Genomic DNA, 16,969 nt, shown 5'->3' with positions numbered 1-16,969 from the left:
AGCGGGGCATGGCGCCTCGGCTCTGGGGAGCTGCCCGCAGGCGGCCGGAGGAGAGGAACGCGTTTGGCTGCGGCGAAGCTGTGGCCCCGTGCGACCGAGGCCGCCTTGTCACCTCATTGTCTGCGAGCTGCGCTGGGCGCTCGGGGGAGCTCCCTGCTCCTAATATTTGCGGGAATAACGGAAACGGGAGAAAATGCTGCAGTTTTGTGATGTGTGCCTCTCTTGCTTTTTACTCTTGCCTAATTATTTCTTGTATTTGTCTGTCTCTCCATGCATGTTGTTTCTTTTCCCGTACTGAAACTGTAAATTCTTGGGGCAGAATCCTGTCTTTATGCAATACCTAATTATGACCAGTTATTACTGAAGTGATACTGTATTGTAAACGTTTTTGTGCAACTATAAATTAATATGTGTAATTATGCTAGGCATAAGAACACGATTATTTTAATTGGGTTTATGTCGATACATAGTTGTTATCACGTAGTAACTAGCTGCCCTTAAAACATAACTGATCACTTTAAGCACTATAGAACATGAGGTAAAAACGAATTTCTGCTCCATAGAGCTTGGAATCAAAATAGAAAAAGATGCAAGATAAGCAGATCAAAGGTACAGGGAGACAAGAAATGTCCAATTTGAACGCCTCACTTCATCAGTTACAGACTGGTGCATTAATATAATCAAAGACACAGAAAATGCAGTTAGTGAGGAAAGACAATTGAATTTATTTTGCCTACAGAGAAGGCAAAGGTTATCATTCCATTAGATCACGGAGTTGGTTATCATCTTCCCTCTGAAAAAGTAGAGGGTCCTGCACCATCTTCTCCTTCATCCCCACCACACTTGCTTAAAATAGGTAATACCATATTGTGTTTAAAGAAAAACAGAGAATGTAGTAGGCAAAAATTGGCAATTTTTCTTTAAGCGGTCTTTCAGGCTTGTTCTGCCTTGCAGAAGCGGTAGAGTTGTACACATCTGGCTCTGTGACTGGTGCCACCACCACAATTTCATGTTTTTTGATAATGGGATGGCCTGCATGGCACCTGGCTTGCTGGCATCATATGGCATTCACCTTTCTCAAGGGGGGAAGAGTGTCTGTGCTCACAAGCTAGTGGGGCTTATTGACAGGGCTTGAAACGAGACTTGAAGAGAGGGGAGGATAATACCAGGCTTACTCATGACAAGCTGTGGGATGGCACACCAGGGTTAGAGGGACAGGGTGCTAGCGAGGCCCCTCAGCCTGTTGCACCAGAGAAGGACCTCAAAGGAAGTAAAGGGTGTTCCTCTAAGAGGATGACACGGCTGACAGCCCAGCTGATCTGCTTCTACACCAATGCATGCAGCATGGGCAACAAGCAGGAGGAGCTGGAAGCCACCATACTGCTAGAAGCTATGACCTGGATGCCATTACTGAAACTTGGTGGGACGAATTCTATGACTGGAGTGTGGCTATCGATGGCTACAGACTGTTCAGAAGGGACAGGTGAGGAAGGAAATGTGGAGGCGTTGCCCTTTACATCAAGAAATGGATGGAGTGTGAAGAGCTGTCTCTGAAGAATAGCTATGAGCAGGTCAAAAGCTTATGGGTCAGAATAAGAGACTGAGGCAACAAAGGGAACCTTGTGGTTGGTGTCTACTACAGGCTGCCTGATCAAGGGGAGTCTATTGATGAAGCCTTCTTACGCCAGCTACAGGAGGCATCACACTCACAGGCTCTCGTCCTGCTGGGGACTTCAGCCACCCTGACATTTGGTGGAAAAGTAGCATGATGAGCTGTAGGCAATCCAGGAGACTTCTGGAGTGCATGGAGGATAACTTCTTAAGCAAGGTAATAGACAGCCCTACCAGAGGGGATGCCCTACTGGACTTGTTGGTCACCAATACAAGTGACTTAATTGGTGATGTCAAGATTTGAGGCAGCCTGGGCTGCAGTGATCATGCACTGGTGGAGTTCGCATTCCTGAGGGATATGGGGCAGGTGAAGAGTAAAGTCAGGACCCTGAATTTTAGGAAAGCAAACTTGCAGCTCTTCAGGGAGTTGGTCAATAGGACCCCCTGGGAAACTGCCCTCGGGGACAAGGGAGCAGAACAGAGCTGGCAGGTCTTTAAGGATGCTTTCCATAAGAGCACAAGAGCTCTTGATCCCCAGGTGTAAGAAATCAGGAAAGGAAGGCAAGAGACCAGCATGGCTGAGTCGAGACTTGCTGGTCAAGCTAAAGGGCAAGAAGGAAATGCACAGGCAGTGGAAGCAGGAACAGGTATCCTGGGAAGAGTACAGGGAAGCTGCCTGATTGTGTAGGGGTGAGGTCAAGAAGGCCAAGGCGTGGCTGCAGCTGAACTTGGCAAGGGATGCAAAGAATAACATGAAGGGCTTCTACATGTCAGCCAGAAAAGGAAGGTCAAAGAAAGTGTAAGCCCCGGATGAGCAAGACTGGCAGATGGGTAACAACAGACGAGGAAAAGACTGAGATGTTCAACAACTTCTTTGCCTCAGCCTTTACTGGCAGTCTCTCTTCCCACACCTCTATATTCTATATTCTATATTCTTTTTCTATATTCTATATTCTTTTTACAAAACATATCTCGTATATAACCATACTTCTGTTAGAAACCTTTATCAAGAACAGTTTGCATGATCAGGTCTTCAAATTTGAAATTTTTCTTGTGTGGCAATAGGTCTGCTTGCTTAACATAGTACTGCAGATCATGAGCAGTATGAGTCCTTAAATTAGCATTGCTTCAAAATTCAACTAAGTGCCTACAGAATAACTACATTTTTTCCTTTTAATATTTAGTTATGGGTGATGATTCAGTACCATTCCTTTTTTTTTGACCAAGGAACCACTAAAACTTATCAAATACCTATTGGTCACCTGGACTACAAGTTCATTGAAAAATGCACAGATGTTAAACATCTCGAAAAGATTCACAGGGTTTTAAGGTAAACATATTTTCCTAATTTCATAACTAATTATGTTCCTGTTCTGTAAAATTCAAAGGAACCTAAATACTATTTGTCTTGAAGCTCTTTGTGACTTTCTAATTTAAAAATTAAAATAGAAAGTTAAACTAATCATGTTATAAGTGTCCAAATGATAACGCTAGAAATCCAAGTCCTGTTTTAACCATCCAAAAGGTTTGAGTAACTCAGTGCTAGGTTTTTCTCAAATGCTGCCACTGGATTTTGGTTCTGTCATGAAGCCATCTTACCTGACTGTGGTAATTTCAGCCTGTTTAACTTTTGCTGAAAATGACATGAGCTTTTTTTTTTATGGGCACTGTGATAATAATTTTGAACTCTGTGTGTGTGTCCATTGGAAAGTGGTTGAAGGTTGACTCACTGGAGTTTTCTGATGAAATTGTATTGGGTGATAGTAGAGTCAAGTTGTAACAGGGAAGTCCTCCTCTGCAGTCACTGTGGTGACTACACAGAGACTACGAGTGGGGAGAAATCTGGAGGATCCAACGCAGTTGAGTTCTTTTTTGTAACTTTTATATCTTTGCATTTTAAAGGTCTGGTGAAGAGGGATGTTATCCTGAACTTACATTGTTTTGTGAAAAGCGTATTGAGCATTTAGATCCAAGGAGCAGAGCTCTGAGAAAAGATAAGCCTGCAGCCACAGCTTCTGACTTCACAGCTGAAGAATGGGAAACAATTAATGGTGAACTGATGGTACAGTATAACTGTAATTTATAATGGTCAGTAATATAATCACTTTGATGTATCAATCTTCCTCTTGTGCCTAAGTAGAATGTAATTGTTTGATTAAATGAGGAAGTGATCAAAGGATTATGTTGTTGATTTTTTTTATTATTTTTGTGAATTAACATTACTGAATTTTTAATGCCCATTTTAATTCTACAGATCTTTTTTCTGTAGATTACTTTTTATTCAAAAAAGCACAATTGCTCTTTGTCTTAATTGCTTTTCCCCATTAAGAGCAGTGCATTTTACAGATAGTTGTTAGGGTCATTGTAGGCTATGAAGTATAGCTGCTCTACTGCTTTAAGGTACAGATATATTATTTATTTATTTTCAGAGCTGGGTGACAGAAATGAATGAAGATTATAAGAAACCACAGTTCCTGAGAGCAGACACACTGCATGAAAGACAAGATAACTTGCCTCCTATTCGTTTTTCCAGCAGCTGCCTTCCTGCTAAGCAGGTATCTCCAGTTTTCTAATGTATGTTAATTATATGTCTGTCTAAAACTGGGAAATTTTATATGTACAAACCTCTAGTCATTGAGCCTTTCTTACTAGATGTATTTTGTTAACGAGAAAATAGAAACCTTTATGTTCCTTTGCAAGAGACCAACGCTTAAACAAAAGTGCTTCCTTAGTACTAGCATGTGTCTTGTAATAATGTTTTAATTCTGATCAAGAATTGACTTCTGGAGCAAATCTCCTTAAACACCCTTTTCTGTTCATTGATTCACATTTCCAATTGGTGTTTAAGCATATGAACCAGGTTCCTTTTGGATGAAATTATGCCAGAAGGCTTTTGTTCCATGAGTCCAGACAAGAGCTAATCCAAGATAAATACCCTAAAACACATACAGTGTGGATGTTGGACCCTCTGCACCAACTGTTTCACTCTATAGCCACTTTTATATTGGGTTGCACTGGTGTATATGTAGCCTTTGATTCCCCTTGTTGTATACCTTGAGTTGGTATTTCACCTTTAGCCATAAAGCATACTTCCTAATTTAGCCATGAAGCATACTTAACAAATCTTCAAAACTACAGCATAAACATTCACCTTTTTTCCTAGGAATTAGTTTCCTCGTGTTTTTTTTTTTTCTCCATTTATTTATCTGCCTGAAATCTGTTTTGTCTGTGACCAGCTTTTCTTACTAATACTAAATGTAGTGCTATTGGAGAGATTGGGAGAAAAGTAGGTGTGGGATGGGTTTGTTTTGAATTGTCAGGTGTTAATCATAGAATAGTTTGTGTTGGAAGGAACCTTTAAAGGTCACCTAGAGCAAGCCCCCTGCAATGAGCAGGGACATCTTCAACTACACCAGGTTGCTCAGAGCCCCGCCTGACCTGACCTGGAATGTTTCCAGGGATGGGGCATCTACCACCTCTCTGGGCAACCTGGTCCACTGTTTCACCACCCTCACTGGGAAACATTTCTTCCTTCTATCTAGTCTAAATCTGCCCTCTTTTAGTTTAAAACTGTTACCCCTTGTCTGGTGGCAACAGGCGCTGTTAAAAAGTCTGTCCCCATCTTTCTTAAAAGTCCCCTTTGAGTACTGGAAGGCTGCAATAAGGTCTCCCCGGAGCCTTCTCTTCTCCAGGCTGAACAACCCCCACTCTCTCAGTTTTTCCTCACAGCAGAGCTGTTCCATCCCTCTGATCATTTCTGTGACCCTCCTGTTCACCCACTCCAACAGGTCCATGTCTTTCCTGTGCCGAGGGCTCCAGAGCTGGACGCAGGACACCAGGTGGGGTCTCACCAGAATGGAGTAGAGGGGCAGAATCTCCTCCCTCAACCTGCTGGCTACGCTGCTTTGGATGCAGCCCAGGATACGGGTGGCCTTCTGGGCTGTGAGCGCACATTGCCAGCTCACGTCCAGCTTTTCATGGACCAGTACCTGCAAGTCCTTCTCGCAGGGCTGCTCTCAATCCCTTCATCCCCCAGCCTGTATTGATACCTGGAGTTGCCCTGACCCAGGTGCAGGACCCTGCACTTGGCCTTGTTGAACCTTATGAGGTTCACACAGGCCCATTTTCCTAGAGCTTGTCCACATCTCTCTGGATGGCATCCTGTCTGTCAGGCATGTCAACCGCACCACTCAGCTTCGTGTCATCTGCAAACTTGCTGAGGGTGCACTCGATCCCACTGTCTTATGTCATTGATGAAGGTATTAAACAGTACTGGTCCCTATATGGACCCCTGAGGGACACCAGTCATCACCAATCTCCATCTGGACATTGAACCCTTGACCACCACCTTCTGGATGTGACCATCCAACCAATTCCTCATCCCAGTTGTGGGACCCAACAGTCCACCCATCAAATCCATCTCTCGCCAGTTTATAGAGAAGGATGTTGTGGGGGACCATGTCAAAGGCCTTACAGAAGTCCAGATAGACGACATTGGTGGCTTTTCCCTTGTCCACTGCTGTGGTCACTCCATCATAGAAGGCCACTGGGTTGGTCAGGCAGGAATTGCCCAAAGTCTTAGATCACTTCAGCTTAATTCTTCTATTTTCTTTGGAATTCTGGAGCACTGTTATAACAAATCCACTGGTGGACTTTTCTTTTTGGAAGTGAGAAATGTTATGAAAGGATCCTTACAGGTCATGTGATATTTCTTATTAATTGTTAATTTGAGAAATTGTATTGGAATAATTATATATTAGTAAATGCCTGATTTATATTCCTGTGTTGTCAGAAACTACTCCTTATTGTAAGCTTGTGCTTAGACATCAGACCAAGGCAGCTGGGATAACTAGGCACTCCCCATTATGTGGTATACAAAGAGGCCAGGAATTCCAGTGTAATGCTTTATAAGTGGTTAGTATTGAGGCTAAACTGTGCTTTTTTTTTTACTTTGTTTCTTTGTTTTTCATTAATCTGTCCTCTTTCACATTTTGCAATATATGTTCCTCTTGGCTATCCTATTTTGCTGAGATGAAGAGTACCACTGTAGCTTTACTCTTGATTTATGTTGTGTATAAGTGTTTCCTACAACAGAAAATAGTAAATAAAATACCATGTGAACTCAGTGCATCCTTATTAGAGTATAAGCATAAAATGGTGGAAGGTGGCTTGAAATCTAGGTTATACAGTTTTACTAAAGAGGATGTGTTCTTCATTGAAAGACAAAATATTTACTCAGATTTTTCTTCTCCTACTTTAAACCATGCAACAGTCTTCAGATCAAGTTTTTACCGCTTTTGTTCTCCATACAAGGTTTAGGTACTAGCATTATTACCCAGGAAACCTAGACAGAGCTTTATGCTATATCTGTGGTATATGATTTCCATCCCTTCTGTACAAGCAAACGGCCTCTGAAGTAATTGTAACCTGTGCTGGAAGAGAGAAGGGAGGCCTGAAATTGAGTTTTAGAGTTTAATCTTTTTATGTAGCACTGCAATTATGCCACTGCTAGATCACTACTGAATAAAAATAAGCTGTTTCTATAGTATATGCTAAATTTATATGAATTTATGATAATATGAAATCTCAAGAAAATTAGATTAATATACTTAATCAGTTTTTAATTATTTTTCTTTTTTGCTGATAAAGCTATGTGTAGTGTTACAGTTTTTAAACATGTTTTGCTAATCAATTAGGACTATCATTATTTTTTACACTGGCATCACATAATTTTGTAATGTAGTATGAACTATAAAGTTGGCATGATAAATTTCTCCTCCCTGCTAGAAAGAAATCCACAAACCTTTCCATAATTTCATGTTGTTATTTGGTTGGAGACTGTGTATGTTCATCTGATCTGATGCATAAGAAGTTCAGTATCTTCAGTGAAGCCAATTCTGGAAATCCTTATTGACTCTAAAACAATGGATTGCACCAATGGGTACAATATTGGTAAATGGAAGCATCTTCTTGTGTCTGTAGGCAGATTTTCTTGCTGTAGGTACATTTTTAATTCACTACTAACAGCTTGTAACTCTATATGGTGTTTTCTTCTTATTGATGTGAAGTCATGGGGAAGATTTCCCAAAAATGAATAGATAAAGCATGAACTTTATGCAATATTTCCCTCTTTAACACAATATGGAAGTTTCTGTCTTACACCTCTGTTTTTCTTTCTCACAGCCCAGGACATCGAGGTTACATCTATACTGCAAAATAAAAGAGGACTGGAGAGAGAGCTTGAGTTTTTCTGTTCCTAACTGTCCACATTGCTTAATTATTATTTTTGCTGCCTCACTTTTTCTGGAACTAAAGCATGGGTTTAGAGATACTTCCAAAAGACTGTATAGATGGGATTTCAGCAGATTTAGGTTCCTTTGCCAAAGATAGTTTCCTAATACTATTCCAGAGAGATTTCTGTCCTGAGATACCTCCTCAAGCTACAGTCCAGGGCATGCAACACACATTCCAAATTTTATGTTATAAAAATCCACTGTGATGGGTATATATATCTGTAAAGCTTCATATTATTTCAGATACTCTGAACTAAAAAATACTGGTTAGCTGACATAGAATAGTAATAAAAAAATTACAAGGGCAGAGATTTTTTTTTTTTTTTTCCAGTTCCACAGCATGCAAACATACATTTTTCATCAAAGCCTCTTGGATGAGATGCTCTGAAATATTACTGATTGAGAAATTCCTGACTCTGCTGGAGTCGCAGCTTGGTTACAATGGTCCCAAGAATGTGAGACTTAGAATTTTTAAAATTGTGCATTTTTGAGTCAACACTTCTTCCTTATTCCTTAAAAGGACATACTGTAGTTCTCTCTAAATTAAAGTTGCATTAGCATTAATATCTGTTGTGGTTTCAGCTGGGATAGAGTTAGTTTTCTTCATAGGAGCTAGTGTGAGACTCTGTTTTGGATTTGGAATGAGAAGATGTTGATAATGTACTGATGGGTTGGGTTGTTGCTAAGCAGTCAAGGACTGTCCAGTTTTTCATGCTGGCCTGCCAGTGAGAAGGCTGAGGGTGCACAGGAAGCTGGGAGGGGACACAGCTGGGACAGCTGACCTAGGTTCGCCAAAGGTATATTCCATACCATATGACATCATGCTCAGGATATAAAGCTGGGGGGAAGAAGAAGGAAAGGGGCAGGGGGACACATTCGGAGTTATGGTGTTTGTCTTCCCAAGTAACCCTTACGTGTGATGGAGCCCTGCTTCCCTGGAGATGGCTGAACACCTGCCTGCCGATGGGAAGTGGTGAATGCATTCCATGTTTTGCTTTGATTGCGTGAGTGGCTTTTGCTTTGCCTATTAAACTGTCTTTATCTCAGTCCACGAGTTTTCTCACTTTTAACATTCCAATTCTCTTCCCCCATCCCATCGGGAAGGAGGGAGTGAGCAGCTGTCTGGTGCTTAGTTGCCAGCTGGGGTTAAACCATGACTATACCTTATGAGTTTTCTTCTGAGAGTTTCACTGGTTTTGTCCTCATTTAAGCTAAGGACTTCTGCTTTGAAAAACAGATTTTATAGTTATTAAATTAGTAAGTTTGTAATATACACCAGGATGCATACATAATGATAAGTCTTATTTCAGGAAGCCACATTTAGGAGTTACCTCCTCCAAACATGCGTTGATCACAAAAGGTATTCGTCATTTTGTCTAGCTTCTTGAAAGACTGAGAACATTAAGAGTAATTCTGAAGTTACATACTACAAAAGTTTATGTAACCTAATATTATAGATAGTCAGAAGTGTTTACAGGAAGGGTCACATTTGCATTATGTAAATTGGGTTGTTTACATCCAACTGCAGAAGTATTTCCTTGTTACAGTGTCACCACTGGTAAAGCTAGTTTAAGAGGCTGCTGCTTGTTTCTTTGGTCGTTTATCATATGCTCAGTTGAACTGGTACAGATATTTAGGGATTGCACTGTAATCTCTATCAAATTGTTTGTTTGAACCCAGATAATTGTAAATCTGCAACTCTGTGAACAATTACATTGGTCTAACTCAGTGAGTGATGGATTGCAATGTAAGAGGAGGGATGAACGGCCAGGGCAAAGTAGATGGGGAATATGTTGAACTGGCTGTTCCACTGTGGAATACCTGTTTGGAACCACACCTTGCTATTAATTTTTGTTGAAGTCAACAAGCAGGGAGGGACGTATCAGAAATATAGTCTCATGACAGAGGTAGAAGAGATGCCAAAGGTGCCAGCTATGGAAATAGGTTCCATTAGTGCAGGAGATGGGCTGTGATACAAGTCAATCAGATCTGTTATTGGGACTGATTGTTGCAGGAAGGTCCTAAGGATACGTTTTAGTTAAGGCAAATCTCGGCGATGAAGCTTGTCTAAAAGCTAGAATGAGTGTAAATCATCTCGGGAATTAGCCTGAGTGGAGCGTTAAATAGTCAAAAGAAGTACAGATGCTATTTTGAAGTCAAACAAATTTTTCATTTTTAAGTTCATTATGAGGGTTCCAGGGACTATCAGAATCTGCGCATTGCATTCTCTTGGGAATGGCAAGCCTAAAACAAGGTTATTGATTCAATCTCAGTGTCAAACACCTCATCACAAGGCTGCAGTTGCCCAGACTGAGTTTTCCCTTGCTGTGTTGAAAGGGTGGTTTGGAAAATGGTAGCACAAAATACTAATTACGAAGACCAATCTTGTATCTAAAAGTTTTATTCAGTGCCCCTGTGACATGTGACAGGGCAGTGGAGAGGAAGTGTGAGACTGAAGAGCTCCCCAGATTACAATGACATGTCAAATACATAAAGATTTTCGTTAAAGCAACATGAATTAAGTTTTCAAGACTATGCTGAGATTAGTCATGAATAGTGTTAGTTACTAGGAATATTTATTGCAGAAACAAAACAAAACAAAAAAGGCTGCAAATTTCCACTTTAAACAATTGTCTTACAGGCTGGCTGTTTCTCTTTCAGAATGAAAAGTTACAAAACAAACAAAGAAACATGAAAAACATACCACGGGATTACAGTGAATGGGACAAGTATGTTAAATCCTTTATGTTTTTACTAAATTTTATGTATTTGTTTAATAATGGAACATTATTAAATGTTGTTTTTTAAAGTATTTTCCAGAAACATAGTATTAAGGTCAGTATTTCAGGGAATTATAACACTTCGGTGAAACTTAGTTTTTCCATAATAAATGTTTTGTTAAAATGCAAATGATGCATTGTGGTGCTAACAGCTGAAAACAATTTAGTCTATATTTTTGTTCAAGCTGCATGAAATATAACAAGTTGGCAGAAAATAGAAGTAAACCATGATTTTTTTTCAGGTTGCATTTTTCCTTTCAACATCTAAGCTATAAAATCTATGAAGGTACATAAAACCAAGGGATTAAAATTAGCTTAATTTTTCAGGGGGTTTTTTTGTAAGCACTTCTAGGGTTGTTTAATTTGGGCTTATAAATTTGATCTTCTGTGTATCTGAAGTCACAATTCTAAATTAAAAACAAAATTGATGAATCCTTATTCCTGCACTGAGCCCCATCTTAAGGGCACCTATTTTGAAATGTGGTTAATTTAAAATAAATAGGTAAAAGTAGGCTAGCAAAATAGCTCTCTTTTCCTTTGGTTTATAATGGAAATATAGTATGCCTTCCTATTAGTAGAGTAGTCTTGCTATGCAGCATTATTGAATTTGTTATTTTTATCAATTTAAGGTTCGATGTGGAAAAGGAGTGTTCTAAAATTGATGAAGGCTGTGAAGAAAATAACTCAAAACCAAGATTCTTTAGTAGGCCAAGCCCACCTATAATCGAAAAGAAAATAGACACAGCTGGTAATGTCTTAGAAACATATAATTTTTCTTTAATTGTACTACTGTGTTGTAGAGTGTGAATACAAATTTAAGAAGCATACTATAGAGGTAAAAGTGTCTTTATCTATTTTTCAGCCCCTAGAGATGCTAAAAATTCCTAGGTTAACTGAAGCCATATCTGAAAAAATTCTAGTTTTGGTGTTAATAATCAGTTCAAATATTTATGTTGTGTTTAGGTTGAGCACGATAGGTAAAAGAATACAGCATATTTCTACTATAAACCAACAGTAGAGGTTAGCCAACCACCTTCATCTTGTATTCTGAATTGTATACATATCAGAAGGCTTTAAGTTCTTATAGAAAATAAAATACAGATTTGTCTTTTAGTAAGCCATATTATTTTAAAAAATAATATATACTGACATTCTAACTGTTTTAGCTTACAGTATTTTGATTGCATCTGTGAAAGTTGTTAGTTCTTATGTATAAATTTTTCTTCTAGGCATGACAGAGAAAGAAAAGATTTTTATTGCTACTCGTGAAAAAGAAAAGGGCAATGAAGCCTTTGCCATTGGGGATTATGTGGAAGCAGTGACATATTACAGTCGGTGAGTAAATACTATTGTGTTCTGTTATTTTAATGACCGTTACTTGTGAATATTATTTTTAGAGCAATGTAATTAAAGCAACTTCTTACTGACGCAACTAGTGACAATTAGATTATTTTCAAAAGGGCAAAAAGATTTGACAGAAGAGTACTTAAAGCACTGTTGCATCCTGATACTAGTTTTTATTTATCAGGAAGAGAAGTAGATAAATGGTGATGGGATGCAATCTGCAGATGTCACAAAGATCTTCACATTTTTCAAAACCATTGAGATTCAAGGGCAAGTTTACAAAAATAAAAGGATAAGCAGTGTGTTGAGAAACTAAATTCATTACAAATGAAGTCTAATTAATCATATTGGTAGGATTGTCTCAATTGTTAATAAGTAAAATTGATTTAATAACCTCTTCTTAGGAGAAAGAAAAATCATTGTGTGCAGCTTCATTTTAACACTGTAATTAGTAGCAGTCCAGAAGGAAAGCATACAAACACTGGATTTAAAAAATACGAGACTCTTACAGGTTGCCTGCCTTGTTTAGTGCACAGTGGTCCACATTCAGACTTTGGCTTTATTTATATAAATAGAAGTTGTTGCTACAGGACCTCTGTTGTATTAGTTTCAAAAGTAGAAAAGTTCAAGGTGAATGGAATTAAGCACGACAGGAAGAGGACAGTGTTTCATTTAAGGTATCTGAATGCTACCTTGAAAGAACTAGATTTTTTCTCTACCTTTTCCACAGTGTTCAAACATGACAGCATTTATACAAACGAGGATTTTCACGAGACTAACATTTCTTTCTCATATTCAGATTACCCATCTTGAGACACTAGAGGTCTGACTTGCAAAAGTGCTAACTGCTAACATGCTAACCTAATGTTTAAGGAAACTCAATTTTGTTTTTAACTCTGTGCATTGAAATGATAAAGACTTTAAAAAAAACGGGAGTCCTAGAAGTGTCAAAGTTGTCGCTTAGAAATTGAGAGCATATGGGAATCTTAGTGTATTAATTACTGATGTAAACTGAGGGTAATGATATGGCACTACTGTGAGACGAAGTGTTAAGATAATTCATGGGCTATGATATTATAGTGGGATATCCTCGAAAGAAATTTATGAGGAAGTTAATGTGTCTGTGGTCAGTGCAGATATGTATGGAGAAAATAATGAATAGGAATAAATCGTGTGCAACAGCAATAAAATAATTATCGAACAGATTTATGTTTAGGAAGCACCATTCATACTGTCACTGAAGGAGGCAGGGTTTTGTAGAACAGCTTATGAAAATTTACCTGGAGATTGCTGATGTATATATGTGCACAAAGGTATTGATATTCATAGTGCACAGGTTGTTTAAACTGTGGCATTTGATGTGTACTTTTTGTTCTTGACTTGCAGCCTTAACATCTTTCTTGTTTTTTTTAAATACATGAGCATGAATATAAAAAACATCCATACCTGTATTTCATATACAAAAAATAAAATACAAATCCATCATATAAAAGTAAGTTAAAATCTCTCCTTTTCAGGCATAAATAAGGTATTAATTAATAAGGATAGGCAGAATCCTTCCTAATGGAGAGTCTTTCCATATTTGATCCCCATGAGGCATTGTACACCTTCTGAAATATATGACATTGACACTGCATCCTGTAATAACTGGGCATTTTTCTAATACCATCTGAAAATTTCTATTTTCTTACATTTAGAAATATTTAAATAAAACATATTTTGGAGTGAATTGATAATATCCTGAAGGGGTTATTTGTATATGGCTAAAAAGGGAAAATGAGTAGAGTTCTATATAAAAAAAAATCAGGGTACAGTTATTCATTCTGTTTGTCTTGTAATGAGGCCTACTATTCTAAGCTGAACATAGAGAGTACTTTCTATTTTACAAAAAACCTTAAACCTCTCTCTGATTTCTAAAGAGGTTCAAAACTTTTGCAGAGGATGTGCTCTGACACAGTTCTATTAAGCTGATGTGATTTTAAAATAAATGGATCTTTCCTATTTTTTCTGCATACATCTACTGAAATCACTCTGCTTAGTAATTTCAGTTATACTGCAGAATCATAGAATAATTTAGGTTGGAAGTGACCTCTGAATGATATTTTGTGCAAACCACCTCTCAAAGAAGGGCCAAGTTAGATCAGGCTCAATTAATTGTTCAATTAAGTTTTTAGTATCTCCAAGGATGGAGATTTCACAACCTCTCTGGACAGCCTGTTGCAGTGTTTAACTACCCTTACAGTAATTTTTTTTTCCTAAAACATCATCAGAAATTCCCTTTTTGCAAGTTGTGTCTATTGCCTTTGGTCCTATCAGTGTGCACTTCCGAGAAGGATATAACTCTGTCTTCTCCATGGCTTCCCATTAGGTAACTGAAAATAGCTACAAGGTCTCCCCTGTGCCTTTGCTTCTGCCTGAACGAACCTAGTTATCTCAGACTCTCCCCATAAGTATTGCACGTACTCCAGCCCCCTAACTATCCTCGTGATGCGCTAGACTCACTCCAGGTTGCTGGTGCCTTTTGCGTGTAGGAGAGCCTTAGACTGAGCAAAAGTACTCCACCTGTTGTCTCATAGGTGCTGAAGAGAGGGGAAGAACACTTCCGTCGACCTCCTGGCTATGCTCTTGCTAACACGGCCCAGCATGTGGTATGCTTTCTTTGCCTTGAGAGCATACTGTTGACTCCTGTTCAGTTTGTTGTCCACCAGAGCCCTCAGGTCCTTTCCTGCAAAGCTCCTTTCTAGCTAGTTGGCACCCAGCCTGTACTGTTGCTGGAGTTACTCTGTTTCAGGTGCAGGATTTTGTGCTTGCCTTTTCTGAACTTCCTGAGATGTCTGCCAGAGCATTCCTCTGGTCTGTTAATGTCCCTTTGACTGGAGTTCTGCTGTCCAGTGTATTATTGACTGTTCCTGCACCAGCTTTGTATCATTGATAAACTTTCTGTGGGTGCCTTCTGTTCCATCTTATACTCCCCTGATAAAGATGTTAAAAACTTGATCCCAAAGGGGAGCCACTAGTAGCTGGTCACCAGTTGGACTTTGTGTGGCTCAATTTGTGAGCCCAACTGTGTGGTCAGTTGTCTGTCTGCGTTGTTGTCCACTTACCTAGTCCATGTTTTAACTATTTGGCTATAAGAACACTTATAGACTTATCAAAGTCACAGGCTTTGCTACCATTAAGGTAAGCAACATCCTCTGTTATTCCTTCCTTCACTGAGCCACTCAGCAAAGGAAGCTATCAGGTTGATCTTGGCATGATTTGCCATGCTAGCTGTTGCCAGTCACTTTCTTATCCTTCATGTGTCTGGACAGCAATCCAGGATGACTTGCTCCATAATCTTCTTGAGAACTGACGTTAGACTGACCAGCCTGTAGATTCCCAGGTCTTCCACCTTGCTGGTCTTCAAGATATATGTTATGACGTTAGCCTTTACCAATCACCAGGATCCTCTTCAAATCACCATGACTTTTCAAAGATGATACACAACAGTCTTGTAGTAACATTGGCCACCTTCCTGAACACCTCATCTGGAACTCATGTATATCCTATTTTCTAAAGTGTTTCTTAACTTTACCTTCCTCTATTGTGGGTACTGCTTCACTCTTACAGAATCTGCCTCTAGATTCAAGGACCTGGGAAGCTTGAGGACAAACCTTACCAATGAAGACTGAAGCAAAGAAGCCTCTGAGTATCTCAGACTTTTCCATGTCCCTTGTCACTAGGTTCTCTGCTGCATTGACCAGTGGCCGACAGTTTCCTTAATCTTTGTTTTGCTGCTGAAAGACCTTTAAAAAAAAAACCAAAAGCTTTTCTTGTTGCTCCTCAAAATTTTCTATTTTCAACTTCAGCTGAGCTTTTGCTTTATTAATTCCATCACTTGCACTTAGCCAGTGTTTGTATTTCTCCTAGTGTCCTGGTTTCAGCCAGGATAGAGCTGGTTTTCTTCACAGAAGCTAATGTGAGACTGTGTTTTGGATTTGGGATGAGAAACTGTTGATAATGTGCTGATGTTTTAGGTTGTTGCTGAGCAGTCAAGGACAGTCCAGCTTTTTGTGCTGGCTTGCCAGCAAGGAGGCTGGGGATGCACAGGAAGCTGGGAGGGGACACAGCCGGGACAGCTGACCCAGACTGGCCAAAGAGGTATTCCCTACCATACGACGTCATGCCCAGTACATAAACTGGAGTTGGCCGGGGGGCGGAAATCACTGCTCGGGGACGGGCTGTCGATCACTGGGTGGTGAGCAATTGCTGTATTGGGCATCACTTGTTCTTGTACATTCCTTTGTTGGTATTATCATTGTTGTTTCCTTCTTTCTTTCTGTCCTATTAAACCGTGTTTATCTCAACCCACGAGGTTTTTTTCCTAATTCTCTCCCCCGCCTCACTGTGGGAGGGGGAGTGAGTGAGCGGCTGCGTGGTGCTTAGTTGCCTGCTGGGGCTAAACCACGACACCTGGGTAGCCCATCACCCCTGCCATCTGCTGTGTATTTAATTTTTGTGTTTGAGCTCAGTCAAGAGTTCTCTGTTCATCCCTTCTTCTATCTTCCTTGACTTCCTGGACATTGGAAAGGATCATTCTTGTGCTTTGAGGCAGCTGTCCTTGAAAATCAGCCAACTCTGCTGGCACCCTTTGCCCTAAAGGGCATTATCCCTATAATCCTGCCAAGCAGATTCCTAACAGGCTAAAATCTTGCCTTCTGAAGTCCAGGGCTATAATTCTAGTGTTCTAGAATTCTAATTCTCCCAGAATCTTAAACTCTACTATGTCATGGTTGCTGCAACCAAAGTTTTTGTCAACTTTTGCATTGTTCTTGATTGTGAGTAACAGTTCCAGCAGAGCATTCCCCCTCGTCAGTTTGTTGATTGTGTGAGGAAGTTCATAGGATCACAGAAGTTGTCTTTGATGTGATCCAGAAGTTTCATGGATTTCTTGTGCTTTTG

At 39.6% G+C, this 16,969-nt stretch overlaps 1 protein-coding gene across 1 annotated transcript in view; it reads left to right on the top strand.

The window, feature by feature from the left end:
- Positions 1 to 8: 8 nt before the first annotated feature.
- SPAG1 (sperm associated antigen 1) overlaps positions 9 to 16,969 on the top strand; it is a 47,633-nt gene continuing 30,672 nt past the window's right edge. Inside the window, exons 1-7 of the mRNA XM_010286260.1 lie at positions 9 to 206; positions 2,796 to 2,941; positions 3,514 to 3,673; positions 4,041 to 4,166; positions 10,575 to 10,633; positions 11,314 to 11,432; positions 11,914 to 12,019. Of these exons, the coding sequence (XP_010284562.1) occupies positions 9 to 206; positions 2,796 to 2,941; positions 3,514 to 3,673; positions 4,041 to 4,166; positions 10,575 to 10,633; positions 11,314 to 11,432; positions 11,914 to 12,019 (914 nt within the window). The remainder of the gene's footprint in view (positions 207 to 2,795; positions 2,942 to 3,513; positions 3,674 to 4,040; positions 4,167 to 10,574; positions 10,634 to 11,313; positions 11,433 to 11,913; positions 12,020 to 16,969) is intronic.

Source organism: Phaethon lepturus, unplaced genomic scaffold (assembly GCF_000687285.1).
Source record: "Phaethon lepturus isolate BGI_N335 unplaced genomic scaffold, ASM68728v1 scaffold1214, whole genome shotgun sequence".
Classification (NCBI taxonomy): domain Eukaryota; kingdom Metazoa; phylum Chordata; class Aves; order Phaethontiformes; family Phaethontidae; genus Phaethon; species Phaethon lepturus.
The sequence above is the reverse complement of the archived record's forward strand: the minus strand, read 5'-3'. Positions and strand labels throughout refer to the sequence as shown.